The 22,166-nt window shown below is 44.8% G+C and overlaps 1 protein-coding gene across 1 annotated transcript; it reads right to left on the bottom strand.

The window, feature by feature from the left end:
• Window positions 1–722: 722 nt before the first annotated feature.
• Window positions 723–22,141, bottom strand: CELA1 (chymotrypsin like elastase 1). Its single transcript, XM_061416062.1, has 9 exons — window positions 21,958–22,141; window positions 15,553–15,694; window positions 14,865–14,947; window positions 13,793–13,893; window positions 12,765–12,890; window positions 11,456–11,592; window positions 9,857–10,002; window positions 1,637–1,786; window positions 723–876 (listed from the first exon to the last, which is right to left on the bottom strand). Exons 2-9 carry the CDS (start codon window positions 15,590–15,592, stop codon window positions 859–861), a joined length of 801 nt encoding a protein of 266 aa, XP_061272046.1. The 5' UTR covers window positions 15,593–15,694; window positions 21,958–22,141; the 3' UTR covers window positions 723–858.
• Window positions 22,142–22,166: the final 25 nt, after the last annotated feature.

Genomic DNA, 22,166 nt, shown 5'->3' with positions numbered 1-22,166 from the left:
AGCAGTTGCTATGAAAAACTGTTTCTGATCCCCTTAGCTTTCTCCTTTCAGTTCCCTCTTCGCTTTATCATACGCCACTCTTAACAGACTGAGCCCTGGCCAGGATAGGGAAGATTTATCAGCTTCCCAGTTCTGTGTTTTTTATAGAACCCCGGATCCAGTTGCCTGTTTTAGTCCAATCTTGAAGTGCTGACTCATACATAGCTTGAGGCCCCATATTCTTTTCCCCTCAATCCTTTCCTTTCTTTGTTCCGCATCTTCTTTTCTCATTTTTTCAGTTCTTTCCTCTCTATCTCCTTTCTGATTTGTCACTTTCACTGTCTGCTGGCACCTGACCTACCACCTAATCTTATACTCCTATCTCTAATGTATCCCCACAGTTGCCATGACTCAGAACTTTGGGGTGAGCCCTGTTCTAGGCACTGACGGGAGAACCAAAAGAAGGCTGAGCCCCCAATCTACCTGGGAGAGTCAGGGCACATTTTGTCATTCTGGAACATTTTTAAAGCCCTCTGTGCCTCTGAATATAGCAAATATGTGTGGGAGAAGGGGCAGACAGGCAGATTAACAGATGGGTAGATCCTTCAATTGGCTTAGTTTGTGAACTGACAGGGATGGCAGCAAATGGAAGAACCAGCCCAGAAATCTGGTGAAATCCAACTCAGGCCCTATAACTGCCTTTCCCCTAGAAGGCTTAATTACAAATAAAAAGACACAGGGTATTACATATATTCGATTTTATTTGCTTTTCCACATCTGGCTCAATAGTCTCTTAGACTGGTTTTTTCCTTGATGGCCTCAAGTTCTGCTGTCAATCCCAGAACCATCTTGGGAATACAACTGGACTCAGGAAGATGTTCAGTTGCTGGCAATGGCCTGAAGGAAAAACCGGTTATATCCAGTCAGCAACTTCTGCTCACCTCCTTTCTTTTTTCTTCAGGGCTCCTAGTTGAGTATGGCCCTGTACTGGGTTTATGGGGAGTTGTGAGGGTGGGAGGCAGGAAGAAGTTTTTAACTGGTCCAGGACAATTCAATGCTATAAGCACATACTCAGAACATAGTGGCAGACCTTGAACTGGTTGTAAGTCAAGGTTCATGCCACAAGACTCCAGAATGTGTTTGGAGGCTGGAGGGCACAGGTGGGATGGTGTGAGGCTCCACCACCAGGTCAGTGTAGGTACATTCTCACCTAGCCCTCAAGCATTGTTTAAGGTGGTAAAACCTCTTGCCAAACGGTAGAGCAAATTCTCATGATGCCCTTAGAAAGAACTGGTGGGGGAGAATGTTAGTGCCTATTCCCTTGCCTGGAGTGTGCAGGCCTTTCTGAAGCCATTTTCCCCTTGGCCTTGACTTGGACAGCCCTGATAGGCACCTGGTTCAGGTCTGCTGTTGCCACCACCTTACTCTAAGTAGTAAACAAGATGGTGAAGCCTGCTTAGTAGGTATGTGAAGAGGAACTCAGGATGGCAACACTATCAGGGGAAAGTTCACTAGAGGGGAAGGGAAAGGGGTAAATAACTATTTGAAGGCGATGAGGAAGATGATGGCTTCTCCTGCCCAACTTTTGCTCCCCACCCCAGTCAATGCGTGAATCTCCAGGTGACTGTATTTCATCCCATCATTTGAGAGGACTCACATTATTTATCCAAGAGATGTAAGCAGAGACCCGGGTGAAGACTGTGGGCTTCTTGGCGACATTACAGCCCAGGCTGGATACAAAGCTGGTCACACCGTGGACAGCATACTGGCCATTCACCAAGCAGTGAAGGGGGCCTCCAGAATCACCCTGTGGGGAAGAGAAGCAGAGTCCTAAAACTCCAGATCTTTGGATCTTTGGGCCTTTGTTTCTGCTTACAGCCTATCCACCCACATCTCTGTTTATAAATCCCGTACTGTATAAAAGCTCCAGTTGAAATCCCTACTTCCTTCGCATCCCCACTTTCTAAACAATTATAGTACTTCTTCCTTTCTTCTGCAGCCCATATGTCATGTTCTGCCTTGTGTTTTGGTTTCATAATTTGTTTCTAACTCCCACGCTTATCTGTGAGCTTCTTGAGACAGGAACTACATCTTGCTGATATTTTCCACTCTACAATGCTAGCCTAGAACTTTGAATGTCTTAAGTTCAATAGCTATTACTGACTTAAATTGAACCTACGGTGGGGGAAATAGGGTGTTCCAATGATTTATCTACCCCCAGCATTCAGACCAATGGGTCTAATTGGACAGCATTTAGATAACAGGGTAGGTAGTCAAAACATGTTAAGCTAAACTGAGGTAAGGAGAAGAGAAAGTGATGTATTGGGTAGTGGTTACGTGCTTGGGCTCAGAATCAGAAGAATCTGAGTTTACAGATTATGACCTTGATACTCTTTTTCTTACTCAGTTCCCAGATGTCAGTTCTGTGATTCCAGACGTAAAATTGGAAGCTATTTCATTGAAGAATCTGACCAGCACAAGAGGGAAGACTTTGAGGTACTATCATTAGAAGTCCTCCAATGAAACGGCCTAGCCAGATGACCTGACAAAGCAGTTCCCTATAGATGAACCCCATCTATGGCCCAGAGGTACCTATCAGCTTGCCACTGTCCTACTCTGAAATAAGAGCAGATGGTCAGGGATGACCAAACATCTGAAGAAAGTGTTAGTTGCTCTGACTCTTTGCAACCCCATGGACTGTAGCCCTCCAGGATCCTCTGTTCATGAGATTCTTCAGGCAAGAATACTGGAGTGGGTTGCCATTTCCTTCTCCAGGGGTTCTTCCCGACCCAGGCATTGAACCCGGGTCTCCTGCATTGCAGGCAGACTCTTTACCATCTGAGTCACCAGGGAAGAAAGCCTCAATATAAAAATAAAGATCCTGAGTGAAGTAAGTCAGACACAGAAAGACAAATATCATATGATATCACTTATATGTGGAATCTAAAACAGAAGTAGAGTCACAGATGTAGAAAACAAACTTATGATTATCAGGGGAGAGAGAAATGGGTGGGGAGGGAAAAATAGGGAGATTGGGATTGACGTGTATACAGTACTATATGTAAAACAGGTAATTAATAAGAACCTACAGGGAACTTCTACTCAATATTCTGTAATGGCCCATGTGGGAAAAGAATGAAAAAAAAAGTGAATATATGTATAACTGATTCTACTTTGTGTATACCTAAAACTCACACAACATTGTATATTACCTATACTCCAATAAAATTTTTTTTAAAAAATTTTAAAAATAAAGATCAAAATAAAGAGAAAGAAATAAACAAAAAATGAAGACAACCAAGATTATGCAGGGAGAAGACTATAAACAATAAAACTATATAAGTATTATATCCATGATATAAGAAGAGCAAGCTATTAGAGCATTCAGAAAACAAAAAGCCTTTGGAAACATGAATATGATAGTAGAAATGAAATATTAGGCTAGGAGATAAAGTAGACAAACTATATAGAGAGAAAATAAGAAAATAGGAGACCCAGTTTAGGAGGTGGATTGTGAGTAACAGGAATTCTAGAAACAAAAAATGAAAACGGAGGGGAGGAAATCATCAATAAATAAACATTTTCAGAACCAAAGGTCTGGAGTTTCCAGGATGAAAAAACTCACTAACTATCCCTCAAAATGAATGCAAATAGACCCATACCAAGACACAGAACACTAGGTCAAGAGAAGATAAAATAGGTCAGTTATAAATTAGTGGAGAGTTTAAGGCTGAACTGGTGATGAGTTGAGTATATTGTTAGTTGTTGTTTGGTCAATAAGTCTCATCCAACTCTTTGTGACCCCATGGACTGCAGCACTCCAGACTTCCCTGTCCTTCACTATCTCCCAAAGTTTGCTCAAACTCATGTCAATTGAGTTAGTGATGCCATCCAACCATCTCATCCTCTGTCATCTCCTTCTCCTTCTGCCCTCAGTCTTTCCCAGCATCAGGGTCTTTTCCATTGAGTCAGCTCTTCTCATCAGGTGGCCAAAGTATAGGAGTTTCAGCTTCAGCATCAGTCCTTCCAATGAATATTCAGGGTTGGTTTCCTTTAGGACTGACTGGTTTGATCTCTTTGCTGTCCAAGGGACTCTCAAGTCTTCTCCAGCACCACAATTCAAAAGCATCATTTCTTTGGTGCTCAGCCTTCTTTATTGTCCAATTTTCACATCTGTGTGACTATGGCAAAAGCCACAGCTTTGACAATATGGACCTTTGTCAGCAAAGTAATGCCTCTGCTTTTTAATATGCCATCTAGGTTTGTCAGAGCTTTTCTTCCAAGGAGCAAGCGTCTTTTGATTTCATGGCTGCAGTTACCGTCTACAGTGATTTTTAAGCACAAGAAAATAAAAACTGCCAGTTTCCATTTTCTCCCCATCTATTTGCCATGAGTATATATTATGCAAATTTTAAAAGACAATTATTAACTCTAGGGAAAACAAAATTATTCAGGGAACAGCATTTTACATAATTATAATAAATACTAAATGTTAATTTAACTGAAATTATTTAGGGATCTTGGGGTGGGGATCAGAAAAATTCATGCTTGAAGGGCAAGTATAAATGTGTAAAGGAAGAGAAGTTCCATATCTTGCATTATGCCTGAAGTGAAAAATTAAGTAGCAATATAAGTATATGCTTTTAGAGAGCTGGAGGTAGACATAAAAGAAATCAACTCAAGAGTTAAAAGTAGTCCCCTCTAGGGAGGGAGAACTTGTAGAAGAAACACATGACTGTTCTTTCCCACTATCAAGCCTCAGAGTTTTATTTGCCACCTTAAACAAGGTAATCATTCAATGAAAAAAAAAACAAAACAAAAAAAGAAGAACTAGGGAAAGAGACCAAAAGTTCAAATTGGGGCTAATTTTTTTTTTTAAGGAAGTAGCTGTACCCCACCCTCACTATGTTTGGGAAAAGAAGATGGTTATTCTTTTTATAAAAAGAAAGATGTATATTCCTTTAGGTTATTGTACTCAATACAAAACAGTTTAAATATCTTCCACCTAAATTCTTATAGGGATTTGAGAGTATTTCTAAACTAGAGGAATGGAAGGTAATTGAATTGTGTACCGTATTACTGTCTTATGCTAATTGACCTGAAAAGAAACAAAAGCTCTGTAGTGAAGGAGGATATGGCTGAGGATTTTAGGGCAGAAGGAAGAGCTGGGAGAGAGCTCAATGGGAGTGGTTGGATTGCCGTGAGAGGCGTTTAGTGAATCCCCTCTGAGGAGATTGGCTGGGGACACAGAAATCTGAAAGCCCCAAAACCAAGACACAATATTTGGGAAGTTCCAGTGGGAAGAGACTGTGGAGACACAACGGCCTCAGAGACTGATTTGCAGTGTCAGCCAGAAGGAAAGTACTCTAGTTTTTCAGAGTTCAAGACTTTGAGAGCAAACAGGGGAAAGTGAATTAAACTCAGAAAGGTTAAACCTTAAGAGGTTATTGGTGAGGCTGGCTGGTGAGGAACTGGAAGAATTTGACTTATGTGTTTGTCTTCATTGATTTATTTATTCATTTGGCTGCACTGGGTCTTAGTTGTGACATGTGGAATCTAGTTCTCTGACCAAGGATCGAACCAGAGCCCCCTGTATTCAGAGCGCTGAGCCTTAGCCACTAAACCACCAGGGAAGTCCCACATCTTTTTTTTACCCTAACTTGCAGGTAGGGTTCCCAGGATACAGGACTTTTAGATGTGGACAAAAAAAAAAAATGTTGCCTGCTGTGTCAGTAAATGAAGTGTTGCCTGCTATTCTGGGAAACAATGAATGTTGCCCACTATCAAACCACCTGCCCCTGCAGCCGCTCTCCACATCCTGAAGGGATTTCAAGATGGAGAAAAATGATACTGACCCTAGATAGTTACAATGAATATCAAAGGGCTGGTTTCTGTGAGCCCAGACTCTTGCATCTTCCCAGATAGGGAAAAGCACTGAAACCATTCACTTGAGATGTCTGTTTCTTGTTATTAGCAGTAATCTTTGATGGCTAACTGTTTTTGTTTTTTTTTTCCCCAGCAAAAATTCTAACATCCCCTGGCTCCTTCCTTACCTCTTTGAAACTGTTCCTCTGAGCTGTCTGAAAGGGTGTCTTCCAGGCTATAGTCCTCAGTAAGTTCATCGACCAAACCAAAACTCTTAACTTGTAAGTTGTGTAGTTTCGGGCTTTTTTTCAGCTGACCTTGGGGAAGTCCTGGGAAAACTGGGATGAGTTGGTCACCTTACTTTCATAGTACTAAGTGCTCACCAAAAAAACCTTTAATTTTTGATTCTACTATTTCAGCCAGCCTACCAGTCTCCTTCTGGCTTCTCTTCCTCCTCCACCCAGCTTAGAGCTTGCATTTGATCTGAAATACTTTTATGTTTCAATAATGCATGAAAACCCAGCCCTGAACTAATCCATTGCCTACAACTAGATCCTTGAATGGAGTGAATAATTTACCCATATGATTATTGCATGGTCTCTAACCTCAGCCTGTCAGCAACATCATGGAGGCCAGTCTTTCTCCATTCATCTTAATCCAAATCCATCCAACCCTTTTACCCCTTCATTTTTCCACATTTGACTCCTAGTTCATGAGTAAATAGAAGCAATTACAGAACACCCACCAAATTTCAGCTACTCAGCCTGCACATTATTTCATATCCACGCATGTTTCTGTGTCCCTCTTCTATTCAAAGCCAGCTCCACCTGTGTTCTTGGTTCATCTCTTCCTTCCCCTCTGGGATCTTGCTGTGCTGTGCTGTGCTTAGTCGCTCAGTCATGTCCGACTCTTTGCAACTCCATGGACTGTAGCCCTCCAGGCTCCTCTGTCCATGGGGATTCTCTAGACAAGAATACTAGAGTGGGTTGCCATGCCCTCCTCCAGGGTATCTTCCCAGCCCAGGGATCGAATCCCTGTCTCCTGCATTGTAGGCAGATTCTTTATCAGCTGAGCTACCCCTGGGGGAGCCCCTGGGGTCTTGCATCATCCATTTATTCCCTCTCTCTGACTCTACAGGATCCTTTCCTCTCTGCCCAGAAATACACTCAATTTTCTTCAATCTTAAAAGATGCACCCGCTCCATGACTTTCATCCTCCTGAAAGCCACCAGACTTTTAAATTCCTCTTTCATCCAAGATTCTTGAAAGAGTATTCTATGTTTCTTGCTATTTCTTAGTGCCTCTTCATGCCTTACCTTTCAATCAAGCTTCCGTCCTCATCACTCCACTGAAACTGTTCTGGCCGTAGTTACCAGTGATCTGTCAACTGCCAAAGAAGCTACTTTCAGTTATGCTCTGTGGCTCCTGGCTTCACTGTAGGCTATGTGATGACCTGTCAGTATTTCCTGAGAGTTTGTAAACCTCTTATTACTATGGTTTTCTCTTACTTCTTAGATCCTTACGGATCCTTTGTCCTCCACCTAGCCCTGAAGCACTCAAATATTCCTGTTATCACAGTTCTTCCCCAACTCACTGTTTTATTTTTTTTCCCCTCATTCTACCACTTTTCCCTGAGGGAAGTGGGGAGTAGAGGGTGGGAGAGTTTGAGGAATCTCATTTCCTGTTGAGCTTATCTCTAGCCCAGTTTTCTCTTCCAGGCTCTACTTTCTTTATATCTGGTTTCTTACCAGTTAAACTATAGCTGAATGTCCCACTGAGATCTCAGACTCAATTTGTCCAGAACCATATTCATCACTTTCCCTCCCAAATCCTAGAAATCTTGTCTCATTGGACGCTGCAAACCCCTCCCCCAAATCACTTAACTGAGATGCCTGGAAGTCACTCCTGATCCTCCACCTCCCTCCTTTCCACTGCGCTAACTTGGACCCTCAGATTTCTTGCCTAGATAATTGAAACAGTCTCCTAAGCAGTCTCCCTGCTAATTTCTCCCTCTTCAAATACATGCTTACCTTGTTATCAGAGAGTGCTTTTAAAAGGCAAATCTGCTCACGCTGTTCTCTTGTTTAAAACTCTTGAAGGGTTTCCCAGTGTCTAAGATAAAGTGCATGTCCCAAGCATGCTATTTGAATGAAGGCCCAAGTCCTGTGGACTTCCCTGGTGGCTCAGACGGTAAAGCGTCTGTCTACAGTGCAGGAGACCTGGGTTCAATCCTTGGGGTTGGGAAGACCCCCTGGAGAAGGAAATGGCAATCCACTCCAGTACTATTGCCTGGAAAATCCCATGGACAGAGGAGCGTGGTAGGCTACAGTCCATGGGGTCGCAGAGTTGGACACAACTGAGTGACTTCACTTTCACTTTCTTTCACTTTCCAAGTCCTGTGGCTCCTACCTGTCTCTAGTGTCATCTCCTGACATTCCCTAGAACGGTAATAGTTTAAGTTGTAGCCCAGAGGTCAGCACATTTTTTTTGTAAAGAGCCAAAAAGTAAGTATCTCAGGCTTTGCAGGTCCTACAGTCTCTCTCCCAACTGTTCAACCCCATGAATGGAGCCATAAACAATGTCATGAACAAGTATAACTGCATTCCAAGGAAACCTTCTTTTTAAAACAAACATTGAAATTTTATATTTTTCATGTGTCATAACATATTCTTCCTTTTTAAATTTTTTCCCAACCATTAAAAAAAAATATAAAAAACATTCTTAGCTCACGGGCCACACAAAAAACAGAGGCAGCAAGTTGGATGCTGGAGACTGTGAGCCCTGACCGCTGCTCTAGCTCTAGGGAATGCCTTATAATTCTGTGTGTTCTAGGTTCTTAGCCTATGTCTCTCTTCAGGTTCTCTCTCTCTGAATATTTTTTCCTCTTTTTTCTTGCCTGGCTTTCTGTTTAACCTTCATGACTCACTACGAACTCTAGCTTCTCGGGGAAGGCAAGTCTTTTCTGACACCAAAAGGTAGAGAGGGGAGTATCTGGTTTTTGGATTCCTGTATCACCTTTAGGCATGTCTTTATTATAACACTTAGCCACACTGTAGACGTTCTGTCCTATGTCTCTCCATTCCTCCACTAGATTGTGTTTATATTCATCTTTGTATCTTTAGTATTTTTGATACAGATGAATCAAACACAGTGCCTAGCATTTAGCAGATAATCAAGAACTTTTATTGGACTGCAGTACCAAATCTGTAAGATGGTGTATTGCTGATTGATCTTGTGTAAATAGAAGATGATTCATACATATATATAATTTTATAATAGTTTATATATATTCTATTATAAAGCTATTTAGTGTACTTTCCCCTACCGTATTCACCTGTATATATATTGCTATCAATACTACTGGGTCAAAAGGGTGGTGGTAGAGGAGCTATAAGAAAAATTAGGGGACTTCCCTGGTGGTCCAATGGCTAAGACTCTGCACTCCCAATATAGGGGGCCTGGGTTTGATCCCTGGTCAGGGAACTAGATCCCACATACTGCAACTGGGAGTTCACATGCCACAACTAAAGATCCCAGACAGAAGATCTCACGTGTTACAACTAAGACCTGGTTCAGTCAAATAAATAAACAGAATATTAAAAAAAAAAGAAAGAAAGAAAAATTGGGGTTGATGGGAGGGAAGCTACCTTATACACAGTCACAACCACCAATCCAGGCCTAGCCCTACTGCAGCCATTAAAAATTTAAGGCACAAATAACTTCTAAAGAACACTCACATATACCAACACAAATGTTAGGCCACATGCAAACTTTTGAGGTGGGGGCATCAGGCAGGCAAGATGAATTTTAAGGTTCCTTTCAACTTTGAGATTCCTGGAATACAGACTTACCAGCACAGAATAATTCTCATCCAGACACTAGACTAGAAAGTTGAGTCTCTATATATGGGTGGGAGTAGGTGTGGAATAGGAGGTGAGGAAAAGGTAGGGGGTGAGAGGCAGAGAGGAGAGGGAGCTGGGGTGAGACTTCTGACACTCTGAGCCTGTGTTCACCTGGCATCCAGCACGAACTCCGTCTCCTCCAGCGCACACCATGGTGGTCTTCACAGTGGAGCCCCAGTAGGAGGAGCTGGAGCAGGTGGCGTAGTCCACGGAGGGCAGGTAAGCCTGCTGCAGGGTCTGGGCCAGCTGCCCATTGGCTGAACAGCACACACAACTTTAGAGGTCAGCCCCAGATGCTGTGCAGGGAAACCTTCCACACCTGGCCAAACTTTCCCAAGCTCTCATGAAAGCTGAAGTCAGGGTAAGCTCCTTTTCTCTGCCATGTCATAGACTGTCCTCTTGTTTCTCTTTAGGTGAAAGGTACAGGCACCTTTCTTGACTAGTAGTCCCATATTCCAAACCACTAACTCATGACTACTTTAGTTAAGTAACTGCTAAGTTGGTTCAGTCGTGTCCGACTCTGTGCAACCCCATAGACGGCAGCCCACCAGGCCCCGCAGTCCCTGGGATTCTCTAGGCAAGAACACTGGAGTGGGTTGCCATTTCCTCCTCCAATGCATGAAAGTGAAAAGTGAAAGTGAAGTCGCTCAGTCGTGTCCGACTCTTAGCGACCCCATGGACTGCAGCCTATCAGGCTCCTCCGTCCATGGGATTTTCCAGGCAAGAGTACTGGAGTGGGGTGCCACTAGAATGGTCTTATTGTTAATAACTCATCTGTCTGTCCTGCTTCCTTAAACCATAAACCCCATGGAGTAGAACTGGAACTGTGTAGCCTTCTTTCCATTTCTTAAGAGCTTAGTGCAGTTTTCCTTTATCTGATTTTTTTTTTTTCTTTTTGGATCCTTACAACAACACTTTCATGTTATATACAGATCGGGAGATTGAACCACAATGACATTAAGTGAACCGAGAGCAAAGCTGGCTTAGAAGCATGTCTGTCTCAGCCCCAGGTTTTCCCACTAGACTGTTGCTCACAGCAAGACCTCGCCTCTCCTGCAGAGCTCAGATCCTGCCCAGTGGCTCTCAGCCTTCTGCACCAGGCCTGCTGTCTCTACCCTTGTTAACCATCTCTGCTCATAGCCCCTCCCACCTTTCTGTGTCATCCAGTGACTTTCCCTTCTAGTAATCCTCCCTGATTGACCAGAAGAGGGCTGAGGCCGCCCCTGCCTTGACTTCTTTGGACCTGCAACCACCCCCGGCTCTTTCGCTCCAACCCACAGCCCAGTGATTTGTCTATGGGGGTAGCATGATGCTGTAGTGACCACCAAAGTGGGAGCCAAAATACCTGCGTTCTGGCCCCAGCTAACCAGGTACTAACTAGTCACTAACTAGTCATGTGATCTGGAACAAAGTCTTTACTTTCTTTGGGCCTCAGTTTCCTCATATATAAAATGAGAGGCTAGTAAAAAATACTCTCTGAGATAAGGCCTTATTTTTTTTGTTGCTAAGAGTCTGTGAATCTCTGAATTGACTGTTGCATGGCTTGTTCTTAGGTTGATTTCACGCACCAGTTATTTTATCTCTGGTGGTTCCTCTGGTTCCTGGCCTCCGGCTCTGAACACTTAGGACCACAAAACTAGGGCTGCAGAAGCTCAGCTACCTAATCAGTATCCATGTGGGGGATGGATGGTGCCAGTGCAGGCAACTTACTCTTAGTCCTGCCCCAGCCTGTGATGTAGCAGGGCGTGTTGTTAGCCAGGATGGTTCCCGACTGTGGCAGAACACCCAGCTGGACATAGCTGTTGAGGGTAGCACTCTGGGCCAGGCGCAGCACGGCGATGTCGTAACTGTGGGTGGAAAGGAGACTGCTTGCTGGCGGGACCGGAACTTCCTTCAGCTCAGCATAGGGACAAGCCCTCCCTAAGCCTTGTATCCCCACAGGATCGGAAACCAGTGACTTCGAAGAAGGAGGGGACTCGCCAAGCTTCAAACTTGAGGAATTGCGCATTTGGAGTCTAGGGTATTCTGTGTGTAACAGCAGCCCCTGCTGGTTAGGTCTTGGCATGGTCGCTAGTTCTTATTTGCAGCCCCGGGGAGTGAAGCTTAGAAAAGCGTGAAGGGCTGTGATCTTGGTAGTGGAGAAGAGTTCTCAAATGAGAAAGACATAAAATGTTTTGCAGATGTACCCCAGTTACTGGAGCCCATCCCCACTCCCACACTCTCTAGACTGGCCACCCTTTTAACTACTTCCTTTCCAAAAGTTTACAGCTTAGTCTTGCAGAAGTTTTCTTACTGTAAGATTCATTTTTAGGAAGTCCGTTTTTGCTAATGGTGGTGGTATAGTGGCTAAGTCGTGTCTGACTCTCACGACCCCATGGACTATAGCTTGCCAGGCTCCTCTGTCCATGGGATTCTCCAGGCAAGAATACTGGAGTGGGTTGCCATTTCCTCCTCCAGGGGATCTTCGTTACCTGGGATGGAACCCAGGTTTCCTGCATTGCAGGCAGATTTTTTACCAACTGAGCTACAAGGAAAGCCCTTTGCTAATGGAGTCTATGCCATAAAATGAATAATAAATAACAATAGAAACAGGAACATTAAACTCTGCAGAGAAGGAGCTTCAGGGGATCCAATAATGCAGACCAGCCCAGATCAAACAAATCCCAAAGACCTTCAAATGTTCTCAAGCCCTAGTGTGTGCTCAGTCATGTCCAACTCTTTGCAACCCCATGGACTGTAGCTCATCAGGCTCCTCTGTCCATGGGATTTTCCAGGCAAGAATACTGGAGTGGGTTGCCATTTCTTCTTCCAGGGGATCTTGCTGACCCAGGGATCGAACCCACATCTCCTGTGTCTCCTGTATTGCAGGCAGATTCTTTACCACTTGAGACATTGGGAAAGCCTGCCAACATCTTAATTCTCAAAGTCCTCCTGGATGAATGTGAAGGAAGCCCAGACCCTGTGGCTGGGCAGCCAGCCCTCCACCTCCCAGCCCCGGGCCAGCGCCACCTTGCCCTACCCTGCAGCCACGTTGTTGCTGTTCCAGGATGGATGCACCACAATCTTCTGCACGCTGATGTACTGCTCGGTGCCATCGTTCTGGCTCAGGTTGTGGTCTCCCAGCACCACACGGAAGGTCATTTGGCTGAAGGGAGAGAGGGAACCCCTGAATGAGGCTTTTCTTTCTCCTCTCAGAGAAAAGTTGGTAAGGCATCTTCCATCTCATTTTTAGGACAGGAACTCATCTTTTCTGGCCCCGGCAGAAGGAATATGGAAGACCCTGGGAGATGAAGAAATAACCAGCCCTCTCATCCCCAAGTTGCTAACTTGTGGAAGTGACAAAAAATACCATCAGCTTCATTTCCCCAATATACTAAGTTAAACATCAGAGGCTGAATATCTCATAACTTGGGAGAAGTGTGGTGGGCATAAATGAAAGACTGTCTCTCAGACCACAGGGGGATGTTGAGAGGTATATAAGCTTCTAGACCAAGAGTTCTTAAAACATGGTCCCTGGACCAGCAGCACCAGAACTTGGAAACTTGCTAGAAATGCCGATTATCAGGACTCAGCCTGGAGTTCTCTATCAGAAACTCTACTGGGTGGGGCCCAGCAATCTGTGCCTTGTAGGTGATTCTGATATATGCTCAAATTTAAGAACCATTGCTCAAGATAAAATATGAAAAAACGGTTACCGATCAGGCATTGACTAGGTACTTAAATATTTATCTACTTAATCCTCACAATAATTCTACAAAGTAGGTATTATTACCCTGTTTTAGAGATAAGAGAGTAAGAGCTTAGGGAGCTAAGTAAGCCATTCAAGTTCACTTAGCTAGAAGAAGGTGGGACTGGATTTGAACGTGAACTTGTCTGATGCCAGGCTTTGAAAAGTGCATAGTTTGTAGTTTTCATCTCACTACCTCCCTACAGTCCCCCAAACACCTTCTTAAGTCTTGTCCTGAGTGCTCCAGGGTACATATTCCTCTAGAAGGACCAGACTCTTCCCCTCCCAGGAGCTCAGAAAAGCTGGTTTGTTTTTCTCACCTATCCACACAGTGAGCCGCTGTCATCACCCACTTCTGTTTGATGAGGGTGCCTCCACAGGTGTGATACCAGGAACTTCCAGACTTGTACTGGAGGGAAATCTAGATGGGGAGAGAAGAAAAGAGGGATAGGTTGGTGTTTTTTAAAAAAACTTCGTCCCAAACCAAGATCTCCTTAAATTCCTGCCGTCCCTCAAAATATCCGCCAACTATCTGGGCTACACATACAGTGCATTTGGCATCGTTACACTAGGTTGTTGCAAAGGGCCAAGAACCCAGGTCCTTCTACCTCCATTGCCTCTTGGGAAGGAAATGTAGCCATGGAATTGCTCCATCACCTAATTCACAAGCCAAGGTCCCCAGAACTCCCCTCCAGTGTTTTCAAGATACACCCTGGCCCTTCATTCAGCAGATGCTTAGAAATGCCACTGGAACATTCGTTTTAATCAGTTCACCCCCCCTCCTTCGGTGGCTCTTATCACACAATAACTCTACTCCTGAAAATGGAGGCTCAAACTTTTGTAAATTGGGTTTAATTCAGAATTAATTGCAGTGATTCCTCTCAAAGTATGGCTATTCACCAGTCAATTTGCCAGTTTTACACAATTAAAATTGCTTAAATCAAAGCAGAGCCCTATTTTGAAAGTGGAAACTCTTTAAATAGCCACATGAACAAGGTGCTTTATTTGGGGGCAGGGTGTGTTCAAATGTGACACACTGCATGGAGAGGGCTGTGTGTGTGTGTGTGAAAGTGTGTTGCATCTATGTGAGTCTGGCATACAGTCTTGCTAGTGTGGTCCAAGTGGTATCGCTGGGAGTGTACATGAGGTTTGTGTTTGTGTGTGTGCCTGGGAAAGTGAGTGTGGTTGGTGTTTTTGCATTTAGAGAAAAACTCCTTTTGCATTTAGAAAAACACTCCTAAGCCTGTTCCCATTCATCTTCAACATCTAGAATCCAAGCAGCTGGAGAACTTCCTGTAGATAAGGATATGCACACATATGCATAACAGTGTATGTCAGGGCACAAGCAACTCTTATTTCATTGGCAGTCTGGGGCTGTGAAGGAACACCCACCTGAGAGGGCCAAGAATTCTTTGAGACCGCAGTCCCTCCAACTACCCGGGCGTTGGTTTCTGGAAAGTCCTGGGTGCTGTGTCCTTTGTGGAGCAGAAGAAAAGTGAGTGATGACTAAGCGTGGGGTCAGCTCAGGGTGGGAGGGCGGGTGGCAGTTGTGCTTTGTCTGCAAACTCACAGTTCCTCCCTAGCAAATGAGGGGCCCAGCTGTGAGTTTTCTGGGTCCCTTTTGAAAGCAGGGAAGTCCAAGTGCCTTCTGCTTCCCCTACGTGTCCCCAGAACTCTGGCCCATTTCACACAGCCGCCAGGACCCAGTGGTCTCAGCCTCGCTCAGGGTCTCTACCCCTCGCCTCGCCCCCACCTGCCCACACACAGAGCTTTAGCTGGATTCCCCAGGGGGCGGGGACAGCAGTACACATGCCATGAGGCACCTGCTGAGGATGTCTTCCTGTCATCAGGGATGATGGGGAAGCTGGGGCCTGGAAGAGGCTCCTCTCTGCTTCAGGAACCTGTCAGCCAAGGGTTCCTGACATTTTCTATCACGAGCTCCAGGAGAGTAAAGTTTTTGCTAGACACACAGGCAGAGTCTCCAGCCTGCCCCAGGATAAGACCTGGGCTTAGTGAAAGCTTTCGGACCCTCCTGCTCTATCTCCCTCCCTACAGATTTCCGGCCAGATGATCCACTTACCATAAAGGACGAGAGAGGTGAACACCAGCAAGCGCAGCATGTTGCCAGCGAGTAGACCACTGCCCCCTTGCCATGAACCAAGCCCTCTTTATACTCCTTTTATCAGCAGCTTTGCTGACCTTCTTCCTGCCAACTGGCAGGGCTGTGGGTGAAAGGCAGGGAAAATCACAGGTGACATGGAAACACAAATGAAAAGATTTCTTTTCAGGTAAACTAATTTATCTATGATCAAAGACAGAACAAGGCCAGGGCTGAGTTAATCATCTCCTTTCAGTTGAAAAGCATCCAACAAACTCTTTACCAGAAATAAGATGGAAAGACAGGACTGGCTTTTCCTTTGGGGTGCTCCCCTCCTAACCTGCCACTGCCTCACTGCCCTCTGGGGCACTCTAAGTGCAGAGACCTACCCCGTGCACCAGAAGGTGGAGGCAAACAGGGCTGGAGGGTCAGCAGAAAGAAGGAAGAGACAGCAGCATCTCCCTGCCCAAAGAAGGAGATGGGTCATTCCCCCAGGACACAGACAGAGGCATAAATGCAGGGAGACAAAAGCAGAGTAGATGCAGTGGAGAGAATTATTATTTTTTCAAGAACAAGGTATACTTCCAAATGTTTATTACTCTTTTTTTTTTTTTTAAAGGTGTGATTATGGTGGTGATGGTATCAAATTGCTAATGGTATTTATAAAGGTGTGATTGTGGTGGTGATGGTATCAAATTGCTAATGGTATTTAGTTTCCATTGGGTGTATTTTACTTTATGCATTTATTTTTCTCTCTGGCTGCCCCTTGGCATATGGAACTTTCTCAGCCAGTGATGGAATCTGTGCCTGCTCCAATGGAGCAAGGCGTCTTAACCACTGGACCACCAGGTAAGTTCAGTGGAGAGACTTCTGATGGAGGATGGTATTAGGAAGCAGGTTAGGGGAAACTCATATGGATAGCAGATGAAATAACTCTCAGAGAAGGAGAGTATGGGGTGGGTGAGAAGAGAGAGCCTTCAGGATAGGAAGCTAGTCTTCCAGCTATGAGGGTGGAGGGCAGAGGATTGGGAGTTTCGGGGCAGGTGTATCCTGCAGGAGATGAGAGGCTCTGCCCATCAGAGTCAGGAGAGGAAGAAGGAGGGAGGTGCAGAGTGCCTGGTGGTGGGTGGCAAACTCTGGGTTGGGAGGTCCCTGAATGAGCACTGTGGGTGGAGCTGTGATTTAGGCAGAGAGAAGCCAGGAATGGTGCCACAGTGATGTGGCACAGAGGAAGCCACAATGGTGTGATCACTCACCTAGAGCCAGACATCCTGGAATGTGAAGTCAGGTGGGCCTTAGGAAGCATCACTACGAACAAAGCTAGTGAAGATGATGGAATTCCAGTTGAGCTATTTCAAACTCTAAAAGATGATGCTGTGAAAGTGCTGCACTCAATATGCCAGCAAATTTGGAAAACTCAGTAGCAGCCACAAGACTGAGAAAGGTCAGTTTTCATTCCAATCCCAAGGAACGGCAATGCCAAAGAATGTTCAAACTATCGCACAATTGCACTCATCTCACACACTAGCAAAGTAATGCTCAAAATTCTCCAAGCCAGCCTTCAACAGTACATGAACCGTGAACTTCCAGATGTTCAAGCTGGATTTAGACAAGGCAGAGGAACCAGAGATCAAATTGCCAACATCCGTTGGATCATCGAAAAAGCAAGAGAGTTCCAGAAAAACATCTACTTCTGCTTTATTGACTATGCCAAAGCCTTTGACTGTGTGGATCACAACAAACTGTGGAAAATTCTTCAAGAGATGGGAATACCAGACCACCTGACCTGCCTCTTGAGAAATCTGTATGCAGGTCAGGAAGGAACAGTTAGAACTGGACATGGAACAACAGACTGATTCCAAATTGGGAAAGGAGTACGTCAAGGCTGTATATTGTCACCCTGCTTATTTAACTTATATGCAGAGTACATCATGTGAAATCCTGGGCTGGATGAAGCACAAGCTGGAATCAAGATTGCCAGGAGAAACATCAATAACCTCAGATACGCAGATGACACCACCGTTATGGCAGAAATCAAAGAAGAACTAAAGAGCCTCTTGATGAAAGTGAAAGAGGAGAGTGAAAAAGTTGGTTTAAAACTCAACATTCAGAAAACTAAGATCATGGCATCTGGTCCCATAACTTTGTGGCAGATAGATGGGTAAACAATGGAAACAGTGAGAGACTTTATTTTTGGGGGCTCCAAAATCACTGCAGCCATGAAATTAAGACACTTGCTCCTTGGAAGAAAAGCTATGACAAACCTAGACAGCATATTAAAAAGCAGAGACATTACTTTGCCAACAAAGGTCCGTCTAGTCAAGGCTTTGGTTTTTCCAGTAGTCAGGTATGGATGTGAGAGTTGGACCATAAAGAAAGCTGAGTGCTGAAGAATTGATGCTTTTGAACTGTGGTGTTGGGAGAAGACTCTTGAGAGTCCCTTGGACTGCAAGGAGATCCGACCAGCCCATCCTAAAGGAAATCAGTCCTGAATATTCATTGGAAGGACTGATGCTGAAGCTGAAACCCCATTACTTTGGCCACCTGATGCAAAGAGCTGACTCATTTGAAAAGACCCTGATGCTGGGAAAGATTGAAGGTGGGAGGAGAAGGGGATGACAGAGGATGAGATGGCTGGATGGCATCACTGACTCAATGGACCTGAGTTTGAGCAAGCTCCAAAAGTTGGTGATGGACAGGGAAGTCTGTTGTGCTGCAGTCCATGGGGTTGCAAAGAGTCGGACACGACTGAGAGATTGAACTGAACTGAAGCCAGGAAGGGGAGGGGGGATTGCACTAAGGGCTGCCTCTCCAGCCCGATCCCCCAGGATTCTAACCTAAAGCAGACCTGGACCCGGGGAAGAGGGCTGAGATGGCTGGGGAACCCTGCCCTCTTTTGTCATTCTCCTTCCACCTCCATGCCTCCTCTGGAGAGTAGGGAGATGGCTCTAGCCTCAGGATGAGGAGTCCAAGAGGAGGCTCGAGCCTCCTGAAGGTTACAAACTCCAAAGTGAGCCTTTGAGGGCAGGGTCAACATCACATCCATCTTTGTATTCTTTGGGAAAGCCTAATATGTATTTGTTTAAAGACTAGACTGTTGAGCATTGCACTTAATACCCTCAATGCTGTTGCCTAATCTCACACTGAGCCTCATCTCTCACGCTGGTCAGACTCTTCATCCTGATTCTGAGGGTGAAGTGTGGAGGAAGCCTTGGCTTTCATTCTGAGGCTCTGCATTTTTTCTGAGCAATGCTAGTTCCTTTTGAAATAAACAGAGCCACATAAATACATGTATAAAGATGTGGGTTCTAGTAAGTGCTATACTTAGTCGCTCAGTCGTGTCCAACTCTTTGTGACCCCATGGACTGTAGCCCACCAGGTTCCTCTGTCCATAGGGATTCTCCAGATAAGAATACTGGTGTGGATTGCCATGCCCTCCTCCAGGGGATCTTCCCAACCCAGAGATCGAACCCAGGTCTCCTGCACTGCAGGCAGATTCCTTACCATCTGAGCCCATCAAGGAAGCCTGGGGTCTAGTACAGTTGTCACCAAATTTTGTGTAGTTTGTCATAAAATTTGTCACAAAATTGTGGAAAACCTAAATATTCATCAATAGAGGAAGATTAGATAAATTGGGTTTAATTATATTAAGGAATACTATCCAACTTTTACAAAGAATGAGTTAGGGACTTGCTGGTGGTCCAGTGTCTAAGACTCCATGCTCCCAGTGGAGAGGGCCTGGGCTTGATCCCTGGTTGGGGAACTAGATCCCACATGCCACAACTAAAGATCCTGCATGCTGCAAGGAAGATGGCAGATCCGTTGTGCTACAACTAAGACCCAGCACAGCCGGATAAATAAATATTTTTAAAAATGAAATAAAAAGAGTGAGTTAGACTTAAATGACATGATATGAAAAAATGCCCTTGGTATATATTAAATGAAGATAACAAGTTTCAAACAATATGGTACTCTGTGTGCGTGTATATTCATTGTTGTTGTTGTTTTTTGCTAAGTTGTATCCTACTGTTTGCAACCCCATGGAATGCAGCACACCAGGCTCCTTTGTCCTTCACTGTCTCCCAGGGCTTGCTCAAATTCATGTCCATTGAGTTGGTGATGTTATCTAACCATCTCATCCTCTGCTGCCCCCTTCTCCTTTTTAAAATACATACATATATTATTTATATTTATTTGTTTTATATAGCGGGCTTCCTTGGTGTCTCAGATGGTGAAGAATCTGCCTGCAATGCAAGAGATCCAGGTTCAATCCCTGGGTTAGGAGGAGCCCCTGGAGAAAAGGAATGGCTACCCACATATATATTTATAAATATATATATATATATATATATATATATATATATATATATATAAACAGGGTACAGAAGGTTTATACCTAGAAATTATTTAAATAATTTTTATAGAAAATATTACTTCTAGACAATGAATCAATAGGTATGGGAGCACTGTGATGATCTATTTCCCTTTTTTGTGTGTGTACTTTTTTTGGCTGTACACCTTGGCTTGCGAGATCTCAGTTCCCTGACCAGGGATTGATCCCCAGCCATGACAGTGAAAGCCTGGAATCCTAACCAGTAGACCACCAGGGATCTCCCCAGTTTCACTTTTAAAACACATTTTTCTGTGTTATTTGACTTATCTACAGTATTATTATTATTTTTGACTGCTCCTGGCAGCCTGCCAGATCTTAGTTCCCCAACCAGGTATCAAACCCATGTCCCCTGCATTGGAAGCTTGGAATCTTAACCATTGGACTACCAGGGAAGTCCCTTATTTTTGTAATTAAAACTAAGAAATATATTCTAGGACACTTACTCATTTTTGACAATGGCACACATTCTCTTCAAGTGGGAAATAGATCCCTAGAGGGGACCAGCCACTCAGTGCTAAGGTGAGAGGTTTCTGCAGCCAGGGGACAGTAGCACAGCACTAACCAGCATCAAGATTTTAAGCAGGATTTACGGTTTTAGTTTAGCCCTGAGAATGGCACTTTTGCCAACAAAGGTCCGTCTAGTCAAGGCTATGGTTTTTCCATTGGTCATGTATGGATGTGAGAGTTGGACTGTAAAGAAAGCTGAGCACCGAAGAATTGATGCTTTTGAACTGTAGTGTTGGAGAAGACTCTTAAGAGTCCCTTGGACTGCAAGGAGATCCAACCAGTCCATCCTAAAGGAGATCAGTCCTGGGTGTTCATTGGAAGGACTGATGTTGAAGCTGAAACTCCAATAATTTGGCCACCTGATGCAGAGAGCTGACTCATTTGAAAAGACCCGGGACGACAGAAGATGAGATGGTTGGATGGCATCACTGACTCACTGGACATGAGTCTCAGTGAACTCAGGGAGTTGGTGATGGACAGGGAGGCCTGGCATGCTGCAGTCCATGGGGTTGCAAAGAGTCGGACACGACTGGGAGACTGAACTGAACTGAAAATGGTCAGGGGGTGGATTTTAATAACACAGATGTGGGGAGAGGTCAAGGCCAGCCTGGGCTAAGGGCAGGCCACGACTCTGGTTTCTGAGCCCTTCCACCACCCCATTAGCTCCTTTCTCTCTTCTTGAGCACCTCTCTTCCTTGGTCCTCCCTTCACCCCCAAACCTGCTGCATCTCTCACTCCTGTGGGTTATCCTTAGCTGACTGCTCCTGGGTGAGGCTCTCCTGCTGTGGGGTTGGGGTGAGGAAACTGAGTGCCATGACAGGGCACCTTGGTTGGGCATGCATCATAAGATGGGGCTGCAGAGCTGCTGGCGGATGCTATAGAGAATATGAAGGATATCAAGATAAACGGCAGACAATCAGTGCCTGATAAATGTCTGGATGCTTAATGCAACCGAGAGTAGGGCTAAGATTGGAGTTAAGGACTAAGACTCCCTAGAGCTTACCAAACTTATTAGCATGGCAGTCAAACTCTTCTCAGTGGGGACCCCACCCATTGTCCTACACAGCTGACTCCCCCAGTAAACGCAGCAGGCACAGTGCCCGAGGCCCGTAATACTTCTTAGGCCCGCAAACGTGTCTCAGTCTCTACAATCACTCTGGACTATGTTCATCTTAATACCAATGCAGTTGTAAGAAATATAATTTAATATTTTTTAATGATGGCTCAAGTGCCTAGGGCTCATGAAAGCCAAAGTGTGGTCCTGACCTTCTGGCTTCTACCATCCACTGCGCCCTCACCCTGAGGTCTTCCTGGTTCCTGCATCCACTTGTACTGCTGTCCCTCTGCGACTTTTCTGACACGTGAGATCTTTCCTTACTGAGCTCTTCCTACCTGAGGATTCATCCTTTGAGGTCTAAGGTCAAATGTAAAGCCTCTTTGTGAGGCTTCCTTGATTTCCCTAAAGGAAAGGAACTGTTCTAACTCACCTAGTCCAGCTCTGAAAATCTCTAGTTTTGGTATGACTTGTTCACAGCGTTTTTCCCAGCTCGAGTGGGAGTTCCACAGGGGGAAGCCTCATATGTCCTCATGTCTGCCCATGCTTGACACAGTTGTGTAGGCCAGATTGAAAGCTAGAGGATTTCTAGAGACAAGAGACAGTGGCTGAGAGAACTTTTCAGATGTGCGTGGTTCTTCA

This window comes from Bos javanicus, chromosome 5 (assembly GCF_032452875.1).
Source record: "Bos javanicus breed banteng chromosome 5, ARS-OSU_banteng_1.0, whole genome shotgun sequence".
Taxonomy (NCBI): Eukaryota; Metazoa; Chordata; class Mammalia; order Artiodactyla; family Bovidae; genus Bos; species Bos javanicus.
This window is presented reverse-complemented; position numbering and strand designations above follow the sequence as displayed.